The 26,672-nt window shown below is 54.0% G+C and overlaps 1 protein-coding gene across 1 annotated transcript; it reads right to left on the bottom strand.

Moving 5' to 3' along the window:
- Window positions 1-26,672, bottom strand: ADGRD2 (adhesion G protein-coupled receptor D2; the record flags this gene model as incomplete). The annotated part of the gene is given in 31 exon segments (XM_079926579.1): window positions 1-75; window positions 154-251; window positions 1,413-1,517; window positions 2,100-2,118; window positions 2,122-2,214; window positions 2,300-2,353; window positions 2,489-2,491; window positions 2,494-2,532; window positions 6,803-6,923; window positions 7,748-8,072; window positions 8,814-8,967; window positions 9,249-9,399; window positions 9,554-9,654; window positions 10,873-10,990; window positions 12,065-12,120; window positions 19,915-20,020; window positions 20,440-20,563; window positions 21,044-21,208; window positions 21,911-22,022; window positions 23,197-23,466; window positions 23,469-23,480; window positions 23,752-23,837; window positions 24,203-24,275; window positions 24,279-24,287; window positions 24,291-24,301; window positions 24,706-24,799; window positions 24,801-24,896; window positions 24,900-25,348; window positions 25,666-25,878; window positions 26,235-26,298; window positions 26,637-26,672. Coding segments are annotated over 31 exon segments (3,432 nt in total).

The raw sequence follows: 26,672 nt of genomic DNA, 5'->3' as shown, positions 1-26,672 counted from the left end.
TCAGCAGAGACAAAGGCGCTGTCGCTTGAGTGCAGAGGCACCGCTGCGGCTCTCTTGTTCCCACAGACGCTGCGCCTGCGGGGGCGGGGTGGGGGGCTGGAAGCCGATGTGGGGGGGGTGGGGGGTGTCTCTCGGCCCCTTCGGAACGCCCACCGCCTGCAGGGCGCCTGCGCCCTCCAGGCAGGCCTGCAGGGGCCGCCTCCAGCCCATTTTGCAGAAGGGGAAGCTGAGACTCAGAAGGACTGGGACACCTGCCAGGGGTGGAGGCCAGGTGGGGGTCTGGGGTCATACAGACCTGGGTTCAAATGTGCCTACGCTTACCCCCACGTGACTACTGCTGTGCCTCAGTTTCCTCATCTGCGCGGGTGGGGGCCCTGACCCCAGCTCTGCCACTGACCCTGGCTGGTCAGGGCTCCTCTCTATGCCTCAGCTTCCTCATCTGCACAGTGGGAGGGCGACAGCACCCCCCTTTCCCCAGGTCACCACATGAAAGGAGTCAGCAGATGCCGGGTTTAGCTCAGAGCTCAGCCCCGGTCAGAGCTCCATAGGCAGGCCTCTTGCTCTGGTGGGAAGGAATTCCCTGCTTGGAGGGCTGGGCAGTGCTAAGCCCGCCCCTCATAGGCTTGTCTCTGGTTTAAGACTGTGGGAACCCAGGCCCAGAGAGGCTGGCAGTGACCAGGGTCCCTGAGGCTCCCCTCAGGCCAGGCCGAGCTCTCCTTGAGCGGGGCCTAGGTGGTCCTGGCCCTGCCCTGCTACCCACAGGCCCCCCCATCACGCCCCCGTCAGCTGTCCAGCTGGGGAAACTGAGGTCTTGGGAAAGTACTTGCTCCTCACCGGGTTTGGAAGCCTCTCAGACCACCAGGCCTGGAGCCCGGCAGCGCCGGCCTGGGAAGGGGTCCCAGACTCACTCCCTGAGTAAGCCCCTCCCCAGAGCACTGCATTATCACTGACAGAGCCCACAGGGCGCTAAGGGGGACTTTCAGGCACCAGCAAGGAGCGGAGTGAGGGGAAGAGCCCCTCAAATTGTGGGAGGTCAGCTGTGGTTGCTTCTCAAATCACTTCCATTCCGGTACAGTGGGGCTGAGGGGGTGTCGGGACGCCAAAGGGAAAAGGGGAACCCCCTGAGGTGGGAGCTACACCTGAAGCCCTGAATGTGGTCAGCTGCACGGCCTGAGGACAGAGGAGGTCTGTCGGGGGCGGGGGCCCGACTCCTGCTCCCCTTGCTCTGGGGGCCCTCGGCTACCCTGGTGATGACTCTTCTATCCCCAGTGGCCTTGGCATTCAAGTTCTGCCAGCCGCTCCCAGCCCCCTTCAGCCTGGTAACTGAGGGACGGGCCCTCTGGATCCCCAGGGGAAGCCCCACCCCAGGCCCGCCCTGGTCCCTGTGGTTTCCCTGACCCTGCCGGTCACACTTGCTAGCCCCTCGGCAGAGTCCTGCCACCCCTGTCCCAGCCTCATCGGTCTTTTGGGTTCTGCAATGGAGGAGAACGCTGTGGGGATCCTGGGGCCGTGCGTCCCTAGTAGGGGGAAAACACTCCAGCAGGTGAACTTATAGGAGGCTGAGGCAGGAAGCTCTCTCTCTGCTCCCCCCACCCTGGACAGGAACCTCATTATCAAAGACCCTAAGAATCCACTCAAAAGTTTACCTCATAGATTAGCGATGAAGAAACTAGGGCCCAGAGAGACCTTGCCCAAGGGCACAGAGCAGGGGAAATAAGAGCTGGGATTTAAATTCCTGGCCTGACCCTTAAGTCATTCAACCCGTGCCCTATCTCAGGGCCCTGAACCTCATCCACCTACCTGCCTTTGGGAACCTTCCACATCCCTTCTGCATGGAAACCCAGGGAAAGTGACCCTGGGCAAGCTCTGCCTCTGGGCTGGGCACCAGGGACCCTTGTTCCCTGGTGGTGGTGATGGGAGGAAAGGAGCCTTTTCTAAGCCATCCCCTTGGTCCCACAGTTGCAGAATTCCCCAGGCCTCAGTCTCCTTGTCTTTAAGATGGGCTAATGGAATCTGCCGTGGCCCTCCTAGCTCAGCCCGAGCACTGGGGAGACCGACGCACCAGGTGGCACTTGGACTTGAGGGTGGTGTGGTGTTACCTCTAAGAGCCAGGTGTCTTCAGGGTGGAGCCAAGACTACTGGGTTGTCACGGGCCACCTCCCAGGGACGTGAGGGCCTAGGGTGGAACCCCGGGCCTGCGGGACAGGAGCGAGCCTGAAAGGAAAGGGCATCAGCGCTGGGATCCGGCTGTAGGTGGGACCTCCCACCGTCCCACCCCACGGACCCCCGGCCTGCCCACTGTGAATGCCTCCGCTGCCGCCTTCTCAGTCATCCTCTGCAGGACGCTCTGGACCTGGAGGATGGGGCCAGGGTCAGGCCTGGGACCTTCTCCTGACCTCCACGGGCCAGTCGCAGAGCCCTCTGCAAGTAAGCCCTGCCCGCCTCCACCCACATCCCACCCTCCAGCAGCCAGTATCCCTTGACTTACCTCCCCGTGTTGTAGGCTGCATAGACCAGGAAGATGTATGGCCCCCTGGGGACAGACCCGGGGTGAGGGTGGGTGTCACTACCTGGGAGCCCCATCCCCTTTCCCCCAGTGTCTGGCCTGGCACCGCAGCAGACACACCTCCAGAGACATTTAGAGACACAGGAGGATGAACACAAATCCTGCCCTGCCCCCCAGTCCGCCATGGGGAGCAGGCAGTTGTGGCATTCTGTGGCAGAGAGAACCAGGAGGGGCCTTGCCCCGCTGGACCCCCTGCCTTCAGTCTCTGGTCAAGAGGCAGCCTCTCTGCCCTCTATCCCTCCAAGCCCCACCCCCCTGACCTGCCCCATCCTCACACCCTCACCATGTTGCAAGGGTGGGGAATGGGAGAGGCGACACCTTCCGGAAGCTCCAAGGCTAAATCAGGTCCAGGGACAGCAGACCCTGGTTACATTCTGATTGTATCTCTAGCTGAGTTCCTCTCGGAGCCTCTGTCTCTTCATCTGGAAAGTGGGGAAGAGGCCAGGACTTGCTTCCGTCTGTGTGTGAAGGACTCAGCACAGTGGCTGAGTCATAGCTGGCTCCTTCCCACACATGCGAGGACCACTACGGCCTCGCCACTCACAAACCGCCAGCACACTTGGGGTGACACTTGACCCTCACAGCAGCTCCATGGTTGGGGGTGGGGGGATTCATTCTCCCCATTTGATGGAGAGGGACCCTGGGGCCCAGGGTAGGAGACAGAGCAAAAGTGTGACTCAGCGGGTAGCATGTGGAGCCTAGGACTTCCTCAGGTTCCCCCTGGACAATGTAACAGTTCCTCCCCAAGAGGACACAGGTGAGGGGACATGGGGTTCCTTGAGGCCCTCTAGTTTCCCAGGGCTGAGAGCTGGAGCCCCAGAGCCTGACTACTCCCCCTGGCTCCCAGGCACCAACTGGGTTGCTACCAGCCCCAACTCTGCCCCTAAGACAGACTCTGGGCCTCCCAGCCCCCCACACCCAGCCTCTGCTCTCTCCAAAGCCCCTGCACAGCCTCCCCCATCCTGTCTCCTTTTACTCACTCCTCACACCCAAACAGATGCACTCCAACCCAACCACACCAGCACCTGCCTAACATCCTCCAAGGCTCCCTAGTACCCCTGCGGTGAAGTCTGAGCTCCTCACAACAGCTCTAGGGACCCTGCACAGTCTGGCCCCCATGTTCCCTCCTGTCCCCTTTCTCACCAGCTCTCCCAACCCCATGTCTCCCTCCATCTGATTCCACTGTGCTCCCCTGACTTAAAACATTCTTCCCCCTCTCTCCACACAGCGTTCAGGTATTAGCTGAGAATCACTGCCTCCAGGGAGTGCCCATTCTGCCTCCCCATACGGCCCCGACTGCCCCTTAGCCTTTCAGCCTCAATCGTGCCCGCTGTGGTTGTGTGGTTTTGGTGTCTGTCCGTCCCTCAGGCTGAGACCCCCAAGGGTGGGTTCCTCGATCTTGAGTTCCACCACTTTCCCCAGTATGCAGCCCAGCACGGGAGGCACCGGGGAAGTACGTGCTGAATGACCGAATGACAAAAATGTGCTCACGTTCACGGCGCTCCTGATGTGTGCCATGTGTTATGCTTTGCCCTTTGCAAATATCTTGCCAGTGGAACCCCAGAACGGTGCCACGAGGTGGAGAATATGATCCCCCCCTTTATATAGATGTAGAAACTGAGGCCTGTCTCAACTTGTGCAGGCCTCCCAACAACACTCTCAGGCAGGGTAGGTGTGAGCTACAGCTAGTTGCAGAAGTGAGGCTCTGCTCTTCCACCACAAAACCTGGCACAGGGGCCAGACGGAGACAAATCACCAAGAGTGAATGAATGAGTCAGAGCAGATTTCAGTCCCTCCAGCCCCAGGCCTGCTCCCTGGTCACCTCGGGCAGGTCCTGCCCAGCTTACGCCCAAGACAGAGTGAGAGAGGGACGGGGCTGGAGGTGGGGCAGGAAGAGAAAGACATGGAGAGACCGCAGGTATGATGGAAGAGAGAGGAGAGGGAAAGGCCAGGCCTGGGGAGGGAAGCAGCCGGGAGGGACCCAGAGAACACGGCTCTGAGCCTAACTTGGGGACCTGCCCTGAGACAGTCACAGGAACATCAGAGTGGGCCCAGGTCTCATGCCTTCTGACTCCCCCATAAGGCAGCCTCTCCCCTCCTTTACCAGACCTGAAGTTCTGAGGCTGGTTGGGAGGGGGCAAGAGAGGTGACACTCAGAGAGAGGGAGAAGCAGGGTAAGGGACCAAGAGACAGCGGGTCAGAGCCCAACAGAAGGGGAGATGTAGAGCCAGGTGGGTCCATGCCAGAGGAGGTGGGGACAGGGACAGGAGCCTGTGACAGAGCCTGAAAGACAGAGAAAGAATCCCAGGGAAAACTCAGAGACAGAGACGAAGTAATGAGACACCGGGAGAGGAAAGGACCTGCCCTGAGAGGGAGGCAGACAGCGTGGTGATGGTGGCTCTGGCTCCCTGGCTGCAGCTCTGCCCACCTGAGGGCCACAGGCAGGGATGGAGCTGGAGTAGTTGCCATAGCAACAGGATGCTGGTGCCCTCGCCACTCTGAGGCAGGGTGGAGAGACCTGGGTAGGGTCCCTCTGCTAAGTGGGCTGAGCTGGAATTCCAGCCCGCGGAGCTCTGGGAGTGCAGGGCTTGGAGGAAGGGCTTCTCTTGTGTCCATCTCTGTCTCCAGCTGCTCAGGCCCCGCCAGGTCTCTGGGAGCCGTGCTTCTTTAGGAAGAGCGTTGGAACCCCAGTTTTTCTTCACTCTCCCGGCCCCTCTCTGGGCACAACCTCCATCCTCCCTGAGCAGTCTGCACCCCCTATCTCCCACCGCCCCTGTCCTTTCCCCTCTCCATTCCCATGCCGGCCTGGCAGAGAGTGGCGAGTCCCCAGGGCCCAGGGGGAGAAGACAACATGGATCAGGACCCTGGAGACCAACCCCCTTTGCACCCTCCCTTCTTCCTGCCTCATCCCTCCCTTAACACTTCACTCCCTGGTCTTGGGCATCGTCTGCCTCCCCGACTCATGTCACCTCCACAAGAACAGGGCATTTTGCAGCCTCCTTTGCTGCTGTGTCCCTGGCGCCTAGCACAGTGCCTGGCCTCTAGTGGGCATTCAAAACATCTCGCAGGGATGGATGAATAACTGACTGGATGAGGGTGCCCCCCCTGACCCCAGCTCCCCACCCGCACTCCCAGCCTCGGCAGCTCTTCCAGGAACCAGGCCCCTCTGCGGTCAAAGCTGAATATCCTGATGGCTGAGAACACAGACTCTGAACTTGGGCCCCAGCGCTGCTCCCTCCTACTGTGAGGCCATGGAATCTCAGTTTCCCCGTTTGTAAGGCCTGTTCAGAGATATAAATATGATCCTGGTCAGGACTCAGAGCACGTAGGCATCCATCAGCAGGAAGCCCAGCTCTGGGACGCAGGGACCCTGGACAGAGTTTGCACTTGATTTCCTGAGCTTGTCTTTGTCAATCCGTGGGACACCTCACTTTTCAGCCCTGAGAGGGACCTGGGCTCGGCAGAGCTGGGAGTGGGGAGTGCAGACAACAGGAAGAGGTGCTGGGGGGTACAAGGGAGGCTGAGGGGCAGGGCAGGGCGGGGGCGGATTGGGCCCTCCTTGGACTGACCTCCCTCCCAGCACTCAGCTCCCAGGGCTGTGGCTGTTTGTGTCTGTGCCTGGGTCCCCCATAGATCTGCAAACCCCCTGAAGACAAGGGCTTAGTCTGACCCATCTCTGTGGCTCCAGGACACAGGACCTGAAAGGCACACAGGGGGGTTCCTGCGGTCCCATGTTACTGCTTCATTTATGTGGGTCATGTCCTTCCAGCCAAAACCTTTTCTGAACCGTTGTCCTCACCGATGGAGCAGCTCATGCTGCCCCACAGTAGGCCATCCACAGACCCCAAGGGGAGAGGTCCCTGGTGTCCTGCACCTCCATCCTCGGCTTCCTGCCGAGGCTGGAAGTGGCTCTAGCACGGCCTGGGGACTGGAACTTCTGCTGCGCCCTTGAGCGTCAGGGCACGAGGCATCTTAGCCACCCCCTTTCTGGGCCTCAGATTCTTCACCTGCCAAATGGGCCCCCAAATCCTCCCTGAGATACTGCTCTTTGATTGGAGGTTTGTTTCCACTCTCCCCCTCACCCGCCCTCCCCTTGACAGTGTCCCCGAGGCTGCTGGTGACTCCCATGACAGAGAGGACACTCCCTCCCCAGCCCCCTGACAAACCAGCCACGCCCTCTGGGCTCCAGTGCATGGTGGAGCCCTGGTCCCACACGGGCCCTGGGCCCGGAGGTACCTGCAAGGAATTGAGGCCCACGGTGGCATAGGCCCAGGCCGGGCTGAGGTGCACCAGCATGCTGACTAGCCAGGTCAGGCTCAGGATGGGCAGCAGGACCAACACTGGCTTCACGGTGGCCCTGCGGGACAGCAGGCTGGACTGAGGGAGGCCAGGGGGCCAGGGGGCTCCCACGGGGTTCTGGGGAGGGCAGCCCTTAGAAGGTGCCTGGAGAGGGGTCGGGGCTGCAGACTGGAGACTGAGGCTCAGGACTTAGGTATAGCTGGAACTTCCGGCTGGACCTGGTGGCCCCTTCTCAGACACCCAGAGTGGCATGAAGTAGGGGTAGTGGCACTGGGGAGATAGGGTCCCAGTCCCAAGCGGGGCTCAAAGGAAGGGAGTGGCAGCTGTCCAGGGGGAGGGCTGAGGCCTGGACAGTGGGTCCAGGGGGCATGGAGTCTGGAAGGGGACCCCTGGGGCTGCCTGGCTTTTCAGGCCCCACTGGCTTGGGCTGCCCTGCCCTTGGCAGAGGGGTGGTGGTGAGGAGGAAGGCTGGGGGGCTGTGCCCGCTCCAGCAGGATACGGTCCTGGAGACTGAGGGGGATTCTTGGCAGGGGTAGAGACCTAGATTCTCACCCTGAACCTGAACTTCTAGGGACTGCCTGACTTGGGGGTCTCCTCTACCTTGTCCCCACCAGGCCATCAGTGCTTTCTGCAGAAGGTGAGTCCCCAGGACAGTGGCTGGTGTCCACACCCCGCGTCATATACACACAGGCTCAATTACCATCCGCACAGGTAACACGCATGGGCACAGACTTCCACACGCCCACACGCATGAGCATGTGTGCACATGCAGCACAGACACACTGCAGACATATGCTCATTTATAGCCTTGCACTCATAAGCACACGTGGCCACACCTGGCTCCCCCCACTTCTTCTTGACTCCCCCAGTCTGGGGCCTCACCACATCTGGATCGGGATCTGCTGCTGCACACAGGGCTGTGGGCTCAGCGTGCGGGCACGGCGGCGGGCCCTGGACACGGTGACAATCACCACACGGACCAGGATGCAGGTATTGGCCTGGAGATCTGGTATCAGTGGGGGCACCCTCCCCCTTCCCCGACACGTCCCTCCTCTGCAGGGGCCCCAGGCCTCCCCGCTCACGGCCAGCACGGGCCCCACAAAAGCCCAGATGGCGTCTGTGTGCACATTGAGCTGGCAGTGCCCAGTGGCCACGTAGTCATGGCGGGACACGGCCAGGGTGATGGCCACCATGGCCACAGGCACGCCTAGGGGAAGAAGAGGTGACCTCAGGACCGTGTCTCTCGGGAGCCAGCCCCCGTCCAGAGCTGCATCCTCCAGCTGTCCCATAGTAGTGGGTGTACTGGCGGCACTGGGAGATCCAGGGAGTGGGGTTGGGTGGTCCTGATATTTTGGGTGGCACTGGAGCCCCTAGTAGTTGGGGAGCGGAAGAGCTGAGATTGAGTCGAGGCCTTAGGGCTGAGAATCAACAGAGTTGGAAACTGGCGATTGGCGTGGGGTTAGCTGGCTTCAGATTAGGGAGGCAGTGCCGGGGGCTGGGAGCTGAGGCAGTTGAAGTGGAGGAGGATTAAGAATTGGAGCTGGGGGCTTCCCTGGTGGCGCAGTGGTTGAGAGTCCGCCTGCCAATTCAGGGGACGCGGGTTCGTGCCCTGGTCCGGGAAGATCCCACATGCCGCAGAGTGGCTGGGCCCGTGAGCCATGGCCGCTGAGCCTGCGCGTCCAGAGCCTGTGCTCCGCAACGGGAGAGGCTACAACAGTGAGAGGCCCGCGTACCGCAAAAAAAAAAAAAATAAGAAGAAGAAGAATTGGAGCTGGGTAGAGTTGGAGGTCGACGGAGCTGAGTTTGTGTCAGACACGGGCGCTGGCCACTGGGTGGCGCTGCGTGCCGGTGGAGGAGGGTGTTGGGCGGCGAGTGTTGGACATAACAGAGGCCACGCGAGGCAGGGTGGAGGGGAACAGAGCAAGAGTGGGGAGCAGAAGGGCGTCACCCCAGCCTGTGGCGTAGCAGAGCGGCTTCCTGGGGCCCGGGCGCATGCGCACAGCCACCACCTTGCTGCACAGCGGCAGCCCTTCCGCCAACATCCAGGAGAAGACGACCAAAAAGAGGAGGTGCATCACTGCCGTGACGGCCACACACGCCAACTGTGTGGGAGGGTGGGGGGTCCCCACGGAGGCCGGTCATGGGTGCGGTCCACCCTGGGTCCCCTGTCCGTGCCTGGCGTTGCCAGCGCAAAGCAGTATGAGCGGGTAGGGTCTTGGGGCAGTGCCCTGGGCCCAGCTCCAACATTCAGGGTCTTTCCTCTCTAGGCCGCACTCCTCTCCGGAAATGGAGCCAAGTGAAGATATGGAGGGCAACCTAGAAAAGGCTGAAGGTGCTTTCCCAGGCCCCCCTGAGCTCACAAGCCCACCCGCTGGCCGCCCACCTTGTTGGCCTTTGCCCACTCGTTGGCCACGAGGAAGCCCTCGGCGGAGGCCAGGGAGAAGGTGAGGTTCTTGTGGACTGTGGCTCGTTCTGACTGGGGGACCCCGGACAGGCAGAGGAGTTGGTTAGCAAGGACCCCCCCCCCGCCCCACCTGCGTCCCGGTGAACCGACCAGTGAAGGAGGAAAGGGCGGCTCCACAGGGGCTTCTAGGACCGAGGATGGACACCCACCTGAGGAGGGACGTGGAGGCCCACGAGGGGCAGGGCGGGCCCAGGGTGCCAGGCAAGGTGGTGAGCTTGCCTCACGCGGCCGCCAGGAAGAGCAAGAAGGTGGTGGCGAGGGCACAGGGCACACCGCAGCCCACAGACGAGAGCGTCCTCAGCAGGGACGCCCCGTCGGGGCCCCTCTGTGGGAGGCACAGAGACCCCGGATGACAGCAGCCCCACCACCGCCCTGGCCCGGCGGGACACTCGCCCGCACCCTCCACCCCCCGGCAGCTCCCAGGCTCCTCAACCGCCTTCTCTGCCGTGAAGCAGGGATGGCCAGGCCTGCACACAGCGACTTGATAATGAGCATTTGCATGTCCTCTCCTGCTGGAGAGGGGCCCAACTTTCACAGACTCCTCAGATACCGAGAAGCACTAGACTGTAAGTGACCACCGATATGCCCATGGGGAGGAGGGGTGGCATGTGACAACCACCCACTGAGGGGGACAGGGAGCTGGCACGGATTACTCACGATGTGTCCGACGTCCACGCTCTGTTTTTACAGGTAAAATGCATTCGGTAGCATGTTTTTCAAGCGTGCTCCCGAACAGGCCAAGTGACCCCAGCATTCCTGGGCTCAGGCACCGTCTCACTCAACGTGAGTCCCCTTCTGGTCCAGCGAGCCCACCTTGCTTGGCCTCCTCCTGGAATTTGGCTTCCCCCCAAGGCTGTAAATGCAAATGCCTCTCAGGGGCCTGTCTTTAGTCGCGACTCATTTTACTTCTAACCTCACCTTGGCCATGGCTTTACCTACTGGCTCTTGGGGCCAGCTGAGACCCCTCCCGCCCCAAGCACCGGACCACAGACTCCACAGACCTGCAAACCCGTTGCCCACCTGTGCCTCCTGAGACGAGTCCCTCATCTCCCGGTGGCCCAGGTCACCCCTCCTCCTCAGCCAGTCTTCCACATCTCCCCACTGCTCCCTGGCCCGGGGCCCCTCCCCTCTCCTAGGCCAGGCCCGCAGCCCCCGAACTGCTTTTCCCCCCTGGTCCCCACCTCAGCCTCACTCCCCGCACCAGCGGCCTCCCTCATGTAAATCTAACGCCTGCTTCACGCTCTTCCACATCTGCCCTCTGCAACAGGACCACGATCCAAGCGCGTGGGCCTGGCCTTCCAGGCCTGTGCCATCTGACCCATGCCTACCTTGTTCACTGCCATCCCCTGACCCCGGGCATCGCACTGGAAGCCCCAGACACACTGCAGTTCTAGAACGTGACTTGTCTGCCGTTTCTAGCCTCCTTGCCTTTGCTCAGATGGGCCTCTGCTTGGAATGCCTTTCTGTTCAACTCCTGTGCATCCTTTAAAACTTGGTTCTGACATCACTTCCCCTGCTTCCCTGCCCCCTCCCCAGTACTCACCTGGACGTCGTACACCTGCAACAGGACGGCGCTGTGGTTGCAGAAGCAGGTGGTTGAGTCCTGGTACAGAGCAGTCACGGAGCAGCCAGTGGTGGCCCAGGAGCCCCCTGAGTCTGGGCTTGGGGTGAATAGTGAACAGAGGGCTCTAGAGATGGGCTGGACATGGGGCTGGGTGACAGGTGGCAAGCAGGGGAAAGCCTCTCCCCAAAGCCTGGGGTCCCTCAGTGCCCTGCCTCTAACCAGCTATGTGACCTTGGCCAAGTCACTGCCCCTCCGTGGGTCTCAGTTTTTCATCTGTAAAATGTACTTTTCTCAGGAATGGTAGGAGGATGGGGATGATACCAATGATCACCATTGATTAACTGCGTTAATTACTAAGCAACAGTGATTGATGTTCATTCCCTCATCAACTCTAACACCCATTCCACAGATGAGTCTCTTCCTAGGTACCCCACAGAGTAGGCTTACATACCTACTATGATAGGGAGCTCACTGCCTCCTGGGTAACAGGCTCTCCTGCCCCAGCTTGTCCCCAGTTGAGTGGAGCTTGGAACCACCCCTGCAAGGAAGTTGGTGAATGGAGGCCAAAAACATGCTTGAGTCCTGTCTCATCCTCAAGTAGAATGGACGCTTTTTTTTTTAATTTTTAAAATTTTTATTTTTTGGGCCATACTGCAGGGTATGCGGATCTTAGTTCCCCAACCAGGGATGGAACCTGGCTCCCTGCAGTGGAAGCGCAGCTCTTAACCTCTGGACCACCAGGTAAGTCCCTGGATGTCTTTGTTTTTTCAAGTGCCTTATTTAAAGAACTTGGGGGACTTCCTTGGTGGTCCAGTGGTAGAGAATCAGCCTTACAACACAGGGGACGCAGGTTTGATCGCCGGTCAGGGAACTAAGATCCCACATGCTGCGGGGCATCTAAGCCCGTGTGCCACAACTACTGAGCTTGTGTGCCTCGGCTAGAGAGCCCATGTGCCGCAAACTACAGAGCCCACACACCACACACCACAACAGCTCAGGCTGGAGCCTGAGCACCACAACTAGAGAAGAGAAAACCCGCATGCCACAACTAGAGAGAAGCCCACACACCACAACAACGATCCCGCATGCCTCAACTAAGACCCGACACAGCCAAAAATAAATAAAATTTAAAAATTAAAAAAAATAATAAAGAAAGAACTTGGAAACTCACCCGATGCTGAAGTTCCAGAAAGCACAGACAGGCTCCACCAGCTTCGGAGGGAAGGCCTAAGGGCAGCCAACAGGGACAGGGCAGGTGTGTGAGCACATGTGGGCAAGGAGAGAGGCCAGACGATGCAGGGGGATGTGGAGGCCTCCTGCGTTTGAGGGACCAGGGGGTTGCCCAGCATGGGTCGTGGGTGCAGGGACTGGAGAAGAATGCCGGCAGGGCGGCAGAAGGAAGGTGACGTGAGTAGAGTTTCAGGTTGGCATTATGGTTAATATCGAAATCCTTGGAACAAGCTAACAAGCTAACAAACCACTGTGAGTCTTCCCTTCAGGATGCTCTGCCTAGTAAGAACACACAGGTCTCTATCTGCTGTTGGGGAAAGAGCTCGCTATATATATATATATATATATATATATATATATTTTTTTTTTTAAACATTTTTATTAGAGTATAATTGCTTCACAATGGTGTGTTAGCTTCTGTTGTATAACAAAGTGAATCAGCTATACGTATACATATATCCCCATATCTCCTCCTTCTTGCATCTCCTTCCCACCCTCCCTATCCCACCCCTCTAGGTGGTCACAAAGCACCGAGCTGATCTCCCTGTACTATGTGGCTGCTTCCCACTAGCTACCTGTTTTACATTTGGTAGTGTATATATGTCCATGTCACTCTCTCACTTCGTCCCAGCTTACCCTTCCCCCTCCCCGTGTCCTCAAGTCCATTCTCTATGTCTGTGTGTTTACTCCTGTCTTGCCCCTAGGTTCTTCAGAACCATTTTGTTGTTGTTGTTAGATTCCATATATATGTGTTAGCATACAGTATTTGTTTTTCTCTTTCTGACTTACTTCACTCTGTATGACAGACTCTAGGTCCATCCACCTCACTACAAATAACTCAATTTCGTTCCTTTTTATGGCTGAGTAATATTCCATTGTATATATGTGCCACATCTTCTTTATCCATTCATCTGTTGATGGACACTTAGGTTGCTTCCGTGTCCTGGCTACTGTAAATAGAGCTGCAATGAACATTATGGTACATGACTCTTTTTGAATTACGGTTTTCTCAGGGTATATGTCCAGTAGTGGGATTGCTGGGTCGTATGGTAGTTCTATTTTTAGTTTTTTAAGGAACCTTCATACTGTTCTCCATAGTGGCTGTATCAGTTTACATTCCCACCAACAGTGCAAGAGGGTTCCCTTTTCTCCACACCCTCTCCAGCATCGCCATATGTTTTTCAGTACAGGAAAAAGCTGCCTGACATTCTGCATAGTAGGAGCCCATTTACGGTTAAAAAAAAAAATAAGGTTCTATGTAATTGTGAAGACACATGCACAAAAGGTCTGGAATCAGACACACAGCCAACTTAACAATAGTTAGGTCTCAGTTTGAATGTGTTATAATGAACATGTTAGTTCTTTTGTAATGAACAATGACAACACTATGGACTTTATGTCATCAAGCAGAAAGAAGACATCAGGTGGCAGGTGGTACCTGTCCCAGACCAAGCAGGGAGGCAGCCTGAGCTCAGGACTTGGGCTATTTGTCCCGACTGGGGAGGGTAACAGCAACATCACCTCACTAGAATATGATACTTTGTGTTTTGCAAAGTACTTTCATGTCCTTTATTGTTGTTGATATTCATAGCAACCTAGGGGACGGGTATAAATTTATGTAATTTCAGATGAGGAAGGTGAGCCTCAGAGAGGGGAATTAATCTGTTCGAGGTCACACAGCAGAGAGCTTAGACTGGGTTGTGACTTGGTCGACTCCATGCTCCTTCCACACTCAGTGACGTTGCCTCCAGGGAACATATTATTCCTTGGGTTGGCTGAATTATTACCACATGTATTCATTCACTCATAATATTTTTCCTGGGTCTCAGGTACTATGTTAGGTGCTGGAACACAAAGAAAACCTGCTGTTTGCTTTTAAAATGGACGATTGTTACACCGCTGGTAGCATTTTCAAGTGGCACAAACTGAAATATCAGTGCAGCTTATACACTCAAAAGCCACAACACTGTTGGTGTCCAGTAGTTCCATACCTGGCCATGTATCCCCAGGAGACAGTCACCAGAATCAAAACACATTATAAGTGAGGATTTTTACAGGGTTAGGCAGGGTTAATTGTAATAGAAAAAACTCTGCAGATACTCTGGATGCATGGAGGGGAAGGGGTCAAGTTCATTTTGGACCATCCCCTGGGAAGGGGGTGGGCGGTTCTGGACTTGGCCGCAGTCAAGGCCTACGCATTGCTAGGATCAAGCAGCAGGTGAGAAAGGACAGGATGGCAAAGGGACATCTGTGACAGAGACAATGCAGAAAACGCCTGTGGGGAAAATGAAAAACACAAATGTTTACATGGCTCAGCTGAAAGCGCAAGGGCTTTGATTTTGCAAAAGGGAAAAAAAAAAAATATATATATATAGTATTATGTACCCAGAAAAAGGCTGAAGGGAAACACATGGAAAAGTTTAGGGCAGCTATCTCTGGGTAATAGGATTTGTCTTCTTTATCCTTTTCTACATTTTCCAAATTTGCCACAATGAGCAATCCCTTACTTTTATTTATTTTTCATTTTAATGTATTTTAATTCATATAATTAATATCTAAATACAATCTCAGAAGTTAGTTGTTTGAAAATATAAACAAAATCGGTAAACTTCTAGCTAAACTGATCAAGAACGAAAAGGCAAACATCATTATAAATCCTACACATGTGAAAAGGATAATAAGTGACTATTATGAACAACTTCCTGCTAGAATTGAACAACCTAGATGAAAGGAACAATTTCCTTAAAGGGCACAAATTACTAAAACCATCTCAAGAAGAAATAAAGCACCCCAAACAATCCTATATCATTTAAGAAATAACTCATACTTTAAAAACTTCCCACAAAGAAAACACCAGGCCCGAAAGACTTCACTGGTCTTCACTGGCCTATCAAGCATTTAAGGAAGAAATAATACCAATTCTGCAAAACTCTCTTAGGAAACAGAGGAGGAGAGAACTCCCAACACATTTTATGAGATTAGGATTAACCTGACACCAAAACCAGAGGAAGACAGTATAAGAAAACTACAGAACATATTACATATTCAAGAATATAAACACAAAAATCTTTAACAAATATTAGCAAATTGAATCCAGCAATATATACAAAGGATAATACACCATAACCAAGTGGGGTTTATCCCAGGAATCCAAGGCTGGTTTGACATTTGAAAATCAGTGAATGCAATTTACTATATTAACAGAATAAAAGAGAAAACCATATGATCTTATCAATGTGGAAGAAACATTTGGCAAAATTCAATAGCTATTCATGATAAAAATTCTCAGCAAAGCAGGAAGAAAAGGGAACTTAATCTGACAAGGGGCATCTACAAAAAGCCCACAGCTAGCATCACATTTAATGGTTCAAGACTGAATACTCTCCCCCCTAAAGTTAGGAACAAGACAAAACTATTTGGTCTCATCACTGCTATTTAATGCTGAACTAGAGGTCCTAGCCACTGCACCAAGGAAGGAAAATCGGAAAAAAAAAAAAAAAAAAAAGACATGCATTGTAAAGGAGAAAAGAAAACTGTCTTCATTTGCAGACAACATGATCAGGGATGTAGAAGATCCTAAGAACTCTATAAGAGAGCTACCAGAAGTACTAAGTGAGTCTAACAAGGCTGCAGGACACAATCTCATTATATAAAAATCAATTGTATTACTATATACTTGCAATGAACAATTTAAAATTGAATTAAGAAAATAATACCATTTACAGAAAAGGGTATATCTAACAAAATACCTTCAAGACCTGTACCCTGACAACTGTATATCACTGCTGAGAGAAATTCAAGAAAACCTAAATAAACAGAGGGATATACCTTGATTAAGGATTGGAAGATTCATTGTTAAGATGCCAGTTCATCATCTTATTTCAATTTGAGAGATTTAATGCAATCCCAATCAAAATCCCAGCAGGTGTTTCCATGGACATTAACAAGCTGATTCTAGAATTTATATGGCAATGTGAACACCCTAGGCTAGCCAAAGCAATTTTGAAAAGGAAGAACAATGTTGGAGGACTTACACAACCTGATTTCAAGGCTTACCATACAGATACATTAATCACAACACTATACGGTTAGTGTATAGATCTCTGGAACAGAATAGAGAGCCCAGAAACAGACTTACACGTATATGGACAATTGATTTTCAACAAAGGTGATAATTCAATGGGAGAAAGAATAATCTTTTCAACAAATGATATTGGAATGGGATGTCTATATGGAAAAATAATGAACTTTAACCCCTACCCAACATAATACACATAAATGAATTGAAATAAATCATAGACGTAAATGTAAAGGTTAAAATGATAAACTTCTCTGAGAATATCTTTGTGACCTTGGGATAAGCAAGATTTCCTAGATAGGATGCAAAAAGCGTAAACCATGCAGGATAAAAACTGATAAACCAGACTTGATCACATTCAAAACTTATCTTCCAAAGACACTGTCAAGAAAGTGAAAAACAATCCAGAGACTAGAAGATATTATTCACAAAACGTATAGCTGACAAAGGACTTGTATTCAAAATATATAAAGAATTCTTACAATTCAATGATAAGACAAATAATTTAAAAATTGGGGAAGAACAAAGCAGGAGGCATCATGCTTACTGATTTCAAACTATATTACAAAGCTATAGAAGTTAAAACAGTATGGTATTGGCATTAAAAACATACACATAGATCAATGGAACAGAATAGAGAGCCCAGAAATAAACGTATGCATATATGGTCAATTAATTTATGGCAAAGGAGGCAAGAACATACAACGGGGAAAGAACATTCTCTTCGATAAATGATGTTGGGAAAACTGGACAGCTGCAGGCAAAAGAATGAAACTTGACTACCATCTTACACCATAAACAAAAATTAACTCAATATGGACTAAAGATTTGAACTTAAGGTCTGAAACCATAAAAATTTTAGAAGAAAATATAGGTGGTAAGCTCCTTGACATAGTAGAAACAAACAAACAAAACAAAAAACCCAAACCATCTGATTAAAAAATGGGCAGAAGATCTGAATAGGCATTTCTCCAAAGAAGACACACAAATGGCCAACCGGTACATGAAAAGATGCTCAGCATCACTAAACATCAGAGAAATGCAAATCAAAACCACAATGAGATATTACCTCACACCTGTTAGGATGGTTATTATCAAAAAGACAAGAAATAACAAGTGTTGGAGAGGATGTGGAGAAATGGGGACCCTCATACACTGTTGGTAGGAATGTAAGTTGGTGCAGCCGCTATGGAAAACAGTATGGAGGTTCCTCCAAAAATTAAAAATAGAATAAAAATTAAAAATACGATCCAGCAATTCCACTTCTAGGTATCTATCCAAAGAAAATGAAAATACTAACTCAGAAAAGATATATGCACCCCGATGTTCATGGCTATTTACAATAGCAAAGATATGGAAGCAACCTAAGTGTCCACTGATGAATGAATGGATAAAGAAATTGTGGTGTATAATAACGGAATGTTACTCAGCCATAAAAAGAATGAAATCTTGCCATTTGCAACAACGTGGATGGAGCTCAATGGCATTATGCTAAGTGAAATAAGTCAGAGAAAGAAAAATACTGTATGATCTCACTTATATGGGGACTCTAAAAAAAAAAATCAAGCTCATAAATGCAGAGAACAGATTGGTGGTTGCCAGTGGTGGTGTGGCAGGGGTAGGGAGAAAAAGAGTGAGGGAGTACAAAGATAAAATTTAAAAAGAGAGGATCTATATGGCTTATGTGCAGAAATGTCAGTAATCAGAAAAGCAAACAGCAGACTAATGCAAAATTTTGGGAAAAAAATAATAAAGAGCATTTCCTATTAAAAAAAATCCAGTGGCTCATCTTGAAATTTATTTAATTAAAAAAATGAAAATTGGGGAAAAGATTTGAACTTATATTTAACAAAGGAAGATATATGAATGTGCAATAAGTGTAGAAAACGATGCTCAAAATCATTGGTCTTGAAGGAATTGCAACTTAGAACCACAATGAGACATCAGTACACAACCATTATAATGAACAATATTAAAAAGGCAGTTAAGGATGTTAGCAAAGGTATGGAACACTGCAAAGCTCACACACTTCTAGTGGGAATGTAAGATAGTACACGACTCTGGAAAACAGTTGGACAGTCTCTTAGGAAGTTAATGTATACATATATTTATCATACAACCCAGAAAGTCCCCTTTTAGGTATTCACCCAGTAGAAAGAAATCATATGTCCACAAAAATGCTGTATATGAGTGTTCATAGTGGATCTATTCATAGCAGCTCAAACTGGAGACAACTCAAATCTCCATCAACAAGTAAATGGAGGGTCTTCCCTGGTGTCGCAGTGGTTAAGAATCCAATGCAGGGGACACGGGTTGGAGCCCTGGTCAGGGAAGATCCCACATGCCGCAGACCCACTAAGCCTGTGCCTGAGCTCTAGAGACCGTGAGCCACAACTACTGAGTCCGTGCGCCACAGCTACTGAAGCCTGCGCACCTAGAGCCCGTGCTCCACAACAAGAGAAGCCAACACAATGAGAAGCCCGCACAATACAAGGAAGAGTAGCCCCCGCTCGCCACAACTAGGGAACTCTCGCGAGCAGCAACAAAGACCCAATGTAGCCAATAAATAAATAAATAAAATAAAATAAAATAAATTAATAAAAAAACAAGTAAAAGGAAAAACAAATTATGGTCTATCCATATAGCGGAATTCTACACAGCACTAATGAGGAGTGAATTACTGAAACAGGCAACAACGTAGATGATACTCAAAAATACCACCTGAGCAAAAGAAGCCAGACCATGGCACACGCTGTATGGTTCCATTTATACGAAGCTTTAGGAACGACAGACAATCTAGAGTCACAGAAAACAGAGCAGTGATTTCCTGGGTCAGCGTGGGGAAGGCTGACGGGGAAGGGGCACGAAGAAGCCTTTTGGGAAGGTGGAAAAGTTCTATACCTTGATTGGGGCAGTGATACATGAGTATACACACTGGTCAAAACTCATCAAGGTATACACTTAAAATGCGTGTTTTAGTCTATGTAGATTTATATACCTTAATGAAATTGATTTTTAAGAAGTCTTGAGATGATATACAAAAGATATAAGCTGTGGGGGGTGTGTGTGTGTCCGGGATTGGTGGTTTTGAGCAAAGGAGACTTTAGCTTTCTCTGAAATGCTCTAAAGCTTCAAAAGCGAGAAGGAATTTGTGTATTACAAATAATGAATTAAATGACGTATCTTGGTGATCTTTTCTTGTCAATTTACAGCAAAATACCTCATTCTTTACATAACCTCAGCTGATATTCCATTTTATAGCTCTATAAGGCTAAGTAATCCCCTATTGATGGACATTTAGGTTATTTTTATGCTTATGAAGCATACTGCAGTGCAGGTCTCTCATATCTCCCTGTATTATCGGATGGGAACCACCAGTTTTTCAAGTCCTGCAGACCTATAATGAAATCCCAGCTCTGCCACTTATAAGCTGGTGCCAGGCCCAGCACCTCTTCCAAGCTCACTTTTGTGGAACGGGCCGTTGGAAGAGTAAATGAATGCTGCTTATTTAAGGCACCCGCCATAAAGTGAGTGTGCAATGCACTACTGCCCTTCCCCCTCTCTCGAGGACAATGGGATGGCTTGTGGATGAGTATTTTTCTTGAACATTTTAGACCTTGGTTGTCCAGTGAACAAATACTGGGATGTAGCGGGGGGCACCAAACCAGGATAACTGTACCAGGTGGCTGTTTCCCAGAAGCATCGCCCAGTACCTGCGCCCAGTGTTGCAGGTGAAAGGTCACAGCCGTGTTGGGCTCCCCGGTTTCATCCCACACCTCAGATGAGATGATTGCTGACCCCACCTGGGTGCTTAGGAACCTGTGGGGAGAAAGGGAGCTTTTAAGGGCACCAGGTATCTGTGGGGGAGAGGTCATACATGTCTGGGGTCATGTCACCCAGGCCCCTGCAGAACAGATGATACCCTCTGTGGAAAAGTCCTGTGCTGGGAATTAGGGCAGCTGGGTTCCATTCTTTCTGGTAATTTGAGTAAGCCCTGTTCCCTCCCTGAGAGTCAGCACTGAAGCCAGGACCCCAGGCAGGAGCTGAGCCATGTTCCCACCAGCCCATCTTTGGCAGGCCCAGAAATCTGTGTGTGTCAGGGGGGAGCAGGTTTGGCCCTGGGCTGCCAAGGGCAGATATGCCTAACAGAATGGGGGCTCTGGGAGGGGATGGAGGCCTAGCCTTCCCTGGTGAGGGGATCCAGGCCCTCAGCTGCCTGCTGGGTGGGACCCACTCACCTCTGCATTCTGCTTGCCTCTTCAGAGGTGTCAGGGGCCTGGGGCTCTCGGCCAGGGGCCCCCAGGGTGTACTGGAAGACACTTGAGCTGAACCAGCTGTGGATCATGGTGACTCCAGAGAGGCCTGGATGAATAGAAGGGGGCCTAAGACCCGCCCAGTGACTGAGCAAACACCACAGGTTGGTCCTGAGGGAAATGCTCTGCCCACCTCACACATAGGGAAACTGAGTCTCATAGAGGTTAAATGACTCCCAGAAGATCCCACAGCTAATAAGTGGCAGAGTCAGAATTTCAACCAGCCATAGTTGATGTGCTTAAGCTGCCGGCTGCAAAGCCCTTTGCCCCTTATCCTAATCCTCCACCCCTGGATGGCACCGAGGGAAAACGTGTGGTTGAGGGGAGGGGACTAAGTGAACACCTACCATGTGGCAGGCGCTTTAAGCTTATGACAACCCGAGGCGAGTGCTAGCAATACAGGTTTACAGATGAGGAGGCAGTTCTGAAAGGTGAGGTGACTTATTCAAAATAGCAGAGCTAGCAGCTGTGAGGGCTGAGGTTTGCCCCAGACCCCAACAGGACTCCACCACCCCTCTCCCTCACCCGCCTTTCCTGAGGAGCCGCCTCACTTCAGCAGCAGGGGTGAGGATGTGGCCAGGCCCCTCTGGATGCCCACCGGGCATCGTGAACACTTGGCCCTCCGTGCTGGTCTCCCTCAAGCGTAGGCTCCGCAACTCCAGGCCTGGGAGCAAATGGGGCTCAGGGGCTGGGCCTCAAGAGGGAGGTCTTTCTGCTGGGCTGGCCGTGCTGGCAGGGTCTGCTTCCCCTCTCCCTGCCACACACCTAGGAGGCCACCATTCCTGCACAGAGAGGTTCAGCAACTTACCCTAGGTAAGTCTGTCTTCTCCAAGTCAGGGAGAGGGGGTCACTGAGAAGGGGGAGTCTCTGGGGGGATGGGACATGAATATTAATGAGCTGCCAGAAGCCACTGGGCACCTGAAGGACCCAAGTTTTACCTGAAGTTCCACTGTAAGTGCTACCCCACTCAATCTACAAACACTCACTGAGTGTGCCCTTGGGTCTGAACCTGAGATGCAGAAATGACTCAGAAATAGCCCTGGCACTCAGAGAACTTCAGGTGCTATTATGTAATTACCATAAAGGCGATAAAAGATATGTTCAAAACACCGGGGTAACAGAGGAGAGAGGAACTATCGGGAGAGAGCTAGAACTGGGGAGCCTTCCTGGCAGAGCTGGTGCGCAAGCAGGGTTCTGAAGGATGTATGCGAGTTTGCTAGGAGACCAAGAAAGGAGGAGTGTTCTGGATCGAGGGCACAGCATGGGCAAAGGCAGGAAAGAGAATGGAGTATCTGTGGGAGTCCGAGAACTCCCAGTGACCAGGGCTGAGGAGGATGTGTGAGCCCAGGCCCCACCCGGAGGCCAGATGTGTGGGACGGGTGGTGGTCAGGCTCACCGGCATGGTGGTGCTGGATGTGCGTTCGGGGCCGCTCAGAGGTGAGCATGGTGCTCAGCAGGGGCGCCAGGCGCTGCTCGCTCACCACCAGGGCCTTGGGTCCGCCCACCACCTGGGAGGAGGCCGCAACTCAGCCCTCTCTCAGACGCCGCGCCCCACAGCTGCCTGCCCTGACCACTGCGGTTAACAGGATCTCAATGATCTGTGAGGTGGCCTGCAGCTCCAGACCCTCAGTGGCTCTGCAGGGCCTCCAGGATCAAGTCCTGGCTCCTCAGACTGACACTTGAGGCCCTGCCTGATGAGCCTTCTCTGGCTTCTCCAATGCTCTCCTAAGCCACGTCCTCCTCTAGTCAAGCTGAAGGCCTCACAGTGCTCTCTGCCTGCTGGCAGGTTGCTTGCCAACCAGGGTACACTCTGAAGGCAGGGCCGTGCCTCCTGCTTCCTTGGTCTGGCTCAGTGTTAGATCTCTAACAAGTGCTCAAGTTTTAGGTTCCAAAAAGGAAACCACGCGGGGTGAGGACAGAACAGGGAGGGGGAACATGCACTAATGGGACACCTCCTCTGTGGTGGGCAAGTGACCTGATAGACGCCTACTCCTCTCCATTGCCTAAGCAAGGCAGGTATGATCATCCCCATTTTCCAGGGAAGAAAACTGAGGTCCAGAGGCCAGTTTTCCCCAGTCTGTCACGGTGTCTCAGATCCCCAGTAAAATGTGGGCTTACACATCCCCTAGGATGAGGAGCATCACCTGGACAGGCGAACATTCCACTGAACCAGCCTCCTGTGTGTGCCATCCCCACCCCACCCCCAAGCCCAGTTTTGAATTCTGTCCTGAAGTCACAGGGGGACCATGTCTGCCTCTTAAGCCCCAGAGCTTTTCAGGCAATGTTCATGACCCCTCATTTTCTCCCTCTCTGGGCTGATGACTCCCAGGCCTACAGCCACTTCTGCCACGATGAGATTTCCAACACCCTCACCATCTGTCTCTTCTGTTCTCCATGGCTGAACACTCAGCAGAGAGGACCTCCTGCTTAAGGTGGTCAGTGGACTGTTGGATATGGGAGGCCCTTATTGACTAGTGGCTCTTAATTTTTAACTGCAGAAGTTGTTCAAGAGCAGTTGTATGTGGAAGTTCAACTTATAAAACAGACAGAAGAAGGGCTTCTCCTGATGGATGGAGAGATGGAGCTCAGAGATGGGTGCTGACTCGCCCGTGGCTACACAGTCGATGGCAAGGTAGGAACCAGAGCCCAGGCCCCTGCCCCACCGAGCCCTGCCAGCCTCACCTCGCTGACTGACAGCCACACACCAGCCTGCTGCTCCTCCAGGACCAGGCTGGCCCCAGACACGACGGCCTGGGCCAGCTGCTCCCAGGGCCGAGTCATGGGCTCTGGCTCCCATGTCCCAAGGGCGGCCACACTTTTCAGGAAGTGCATGACAGCCAGCAGTGCAGCTGGCCCCAGTGGAGCTGTCTCCTTTGTCAGGACTCTCTCCAGGATTCCCAGGAAGCTGGAGGCCTCGGCCAGGGACAGGTCTCCGTGGGCTTCAGAGAGAGAGGGTCAGGGAGGAGCTGTGGAGCAGAAGAGCTGCTGACTGCTGGTCTGTCTCAAGGGGACCCCCCGCAAGGGGCTGTACTTGGCCTCTGCCAGTCTTCTTGGGGGGTGTGGGTCTAACTAGTCACAAGCCCCCAGCTCTCAGAGGCTCCAGAATAGGGGGCATGAACAACCTTAATTCCTGCACACACATTAGGTGGGTGTCCCCTTTACAGGTGAGGACACTGAGGTGCAGGGATGCCACCCACAGTGCCCCCAGACTCTCCAGCCTCCTGGGACGGGGCTCACCACAATGGCATTGGCCAAGGCATTGACTTGGCTGATAACATCCTGGCCAGACCATGACTGGGCGTCCTGCAGCTGCTGGTAGGTCTCTGCAAAGGAGTGGATGCCAGACTGAGCCCTGGGCAACATCCTCCGCAGAGGTGCCCCCTCCCCCTGTGCCGCTCGGGGAAGAAGCGCACGCTGACGGCTGTGTGTCTGGAGCCTTAGGTGTCCTGGATGGGGAAACAAGCAAAGAACGGCAAAATCGCCTGCTCGAGGTGACTCCCACACAGCTGGGATTCACCCCCAGTTCCGTATGGCCCCATTGTCTGTGGTCTAGACTCCGTGGAGGCCCCCAAAACTCTGAGAAGATTCTGAATTCCCAGGCTGTGCCAACTGCTCCCCCTTAGCCTACACTGGTCCATACCCAGCGTCCCCTTCAGCAGAGCCCAAGGCACAGCCGGACAGGGCGCACCTGTCCGGTAGCAGCAGAGGAAGTGCAGAGGCTGCAGGCAAAACAAAAAGCCCTCGGTGCGGGGTCCAGGGTCCTACGTAGGGCATTACTCTGAGGGCACTGGCCAGGGTGGGAGAGATGTCAGGGCTGCATCCTGGCTTCCCATCGGTCCCTGTGACCCACAGCCCGTTCGGGCCTTGAAGGCGCCTGCACGCTTGAGGGGGCGCCAGGACGCGCGGTCCCGGAGTTAGGGGGCGACGTGGGAACCTGGGAGAGCAGTGCTGCAGCCAACACTGGGAGGAGCAAGGTCGCCAGGGGGCGAGCCCATTCAGGCTGCTAGGACTGGGCGGACGCCCGAGGTACTGGAGGCCTGGAGAGGGCGTGGCCATAGGTGGGCGTGGCCCGGTGGGCAAGAGGTGGGCTGGGTCCCCCAGTCGGAAGGGAAGCGGATGGGAGCCAGGAGGTTGGGGGTGGAGCCAAAAGGTGGGCGGGGCCTGACAAACAGGAGGCTGGGCGGGCCGTACCCAGACAGAGAAGCTGCACCCGCACCGGCGGTAGCAGCGAGGGTGTGACGTCCAGGGCGCCCAGATCCCAGCGGAAGAGCAGGCCGCCGGGGGTACGGCACGCAGGCCCGTGCCCGGTGCAGCTGCGCGGGGCTCAGCGCCCGGGCCCACAGATGGAAGTCGGTGAGGTTGCCGCTGAAGGCGTCACGCGCCTAGAAGCCGCCGCCCAGAGAATCCTGGTCCTGGCCCAGAACGAGGATGCCGCCAGGTGGCAGTGGGTGGCTCGCGCCTAGGCCCCGCATCCCAGCGCGTCGCCGCCCGTCGGCGAACAGCGCCCAGCGCCCGCCGAGCTGCTCCCACGTGGCGCACACGTGGTGCCAGCGGCCATCCGCGCGAAAGGCAGCGCGGAAAGGCGCGTGGTGCTCGCGCACCGCGAGCGCCGCGTGCGCGGCGCCGCCCGGCTCGGCGAAGGCGCGCAGCTGCAGCGCGTTGGCCAGCGCGGGTACAGCCAGGGAGAAGAGTGCGGCCGCGTCGGATGAAGCGGCGTTCCACTGCACGTGCACGCACGCTGTCAGCGCCCCGAGCGCCGGCAGAGGCGTCTGGAGCCACGCCGCCTGGCCCGCGGTCCTCTCGCCGAACGTTAGTGCGGCCGCCGTGCGCGCGCCTCCGGGGACACACGGGCCTCGACCTCAGTTTCCCCAGCTGCACACACCGTCCTGCTTCTGACGGCCCTTTGGCGCAGCTGTAGGGCCCCTTCTGCGCTTCTGGTTCCTCCCTCCCTCTGGAAGGAAGAAATGGGGCTCCAGTGCCCGTGCCCAGGAGTCAACCCTCTACTTTCAGTCCAGGACAAGGGAACCTGAGATGCGATGTGGACTTCCTCTGGGCTCAATCCACAAGGACTGTCACGGTGGGCTGCCATCTCTAGGTCACCGAAGCCCCCTCCCCCCAGCCCTCACTTCCCAGGCCCCGGCCCACACTCACGCCTCTGCGGGGGTCTTTGCAGAGGGGCCTCTCTTTTGCCCACCCAGATGGGGTCAGGCAGCCGTGGAGGGAGGACCGCATCTGGGTGCTGCAGTACTACGTGGCCAAACCGCTGCTCACAGGACTCTTGGGGCTGCCACCAACTCAGCCGCTGCCCTGGGAACTTGCATACCTCATCTGCAGTCTCCACTACCTCTCCAGGGGCCACTGGAGCTGCAGGGCGAGAGGAGGGTCAATGTGGGAGAAGTGTGTGGGCATCTGACCCTTGCAGGGTGAGTAGGGTAGGCAGGGCCAAGGACACTGAGCTTGGAGTCATTTGGGGCTGAACCCTAGCTATGCTCTATGACCTAGCAAGTTTTGTCCCCTTGCTGAGCCTGTTTTGTCATCTGTATAGTGGCAGGAATGAGATGGACATGAGTGATGCTTTCAGCCCAGGGCCTGTTATAGGGGTGCTGAACTACATGGCGCCTCCTCCCTTCCTCTGCATTCGAGGCCGGTGTAGCACATGGGCCACGGGCTGGCTGAACTGGGGGCAGGCAGAGCCTCTCGGTGGCATCCCTCATACCAACCTGTGACCCAAGGGTTCCTTGATTCACCTGGGGAGTTGGAAGGGGTCCCAGAGAGACTCCTTATCTGAGAGAGAAGAAGAGAGGTGGGGTCTGAGTCAGGTCCCCACGCCCATGTGTACAGTTATTGAATGCCTACTGTGTGCTCCAGTGGGGTGCAGTGGAGGCTGCAGGCCCTGCAGTCAGACCTGGGTTCACCCAGAGGGTGATCTTGGGCAGGTCACTTCATTGCCCTGAGCCTGTTTCCTAGCATCCGGTGGATGTTTTTATTTCTACGTCAGGGGTTTAGCTTGTGTGACCTTTGCAGTTACCTCATGATGTGAGGTGGCCACTTGGAACCCTAGCAGCTTTGAGTCCCCTTGGCCTCCTCCCCTACACCCCTCTGCCTCCCAGAAGTTCAGGTACCAGGAGGGCAAGGAGGCAGTAGCACCAGGGGGCCAT

The sequence above is a fragment of the Stenella coeruleoalba genome, assembly GCF_951394435.1.
Source record: "Stenella coeruleoalba genome assembly, chromosome: 7".
NCBI lineage: Eukaryota > Metazoa > Chordata > Mammalia > Artiodactyla > Delphinidae > Stenella > Stenella coeruleoalba.
Note: the sequence above shows the minus strand (reverse complement) of the source record. Positions and strands in the feature narration are given on the sequence as shown.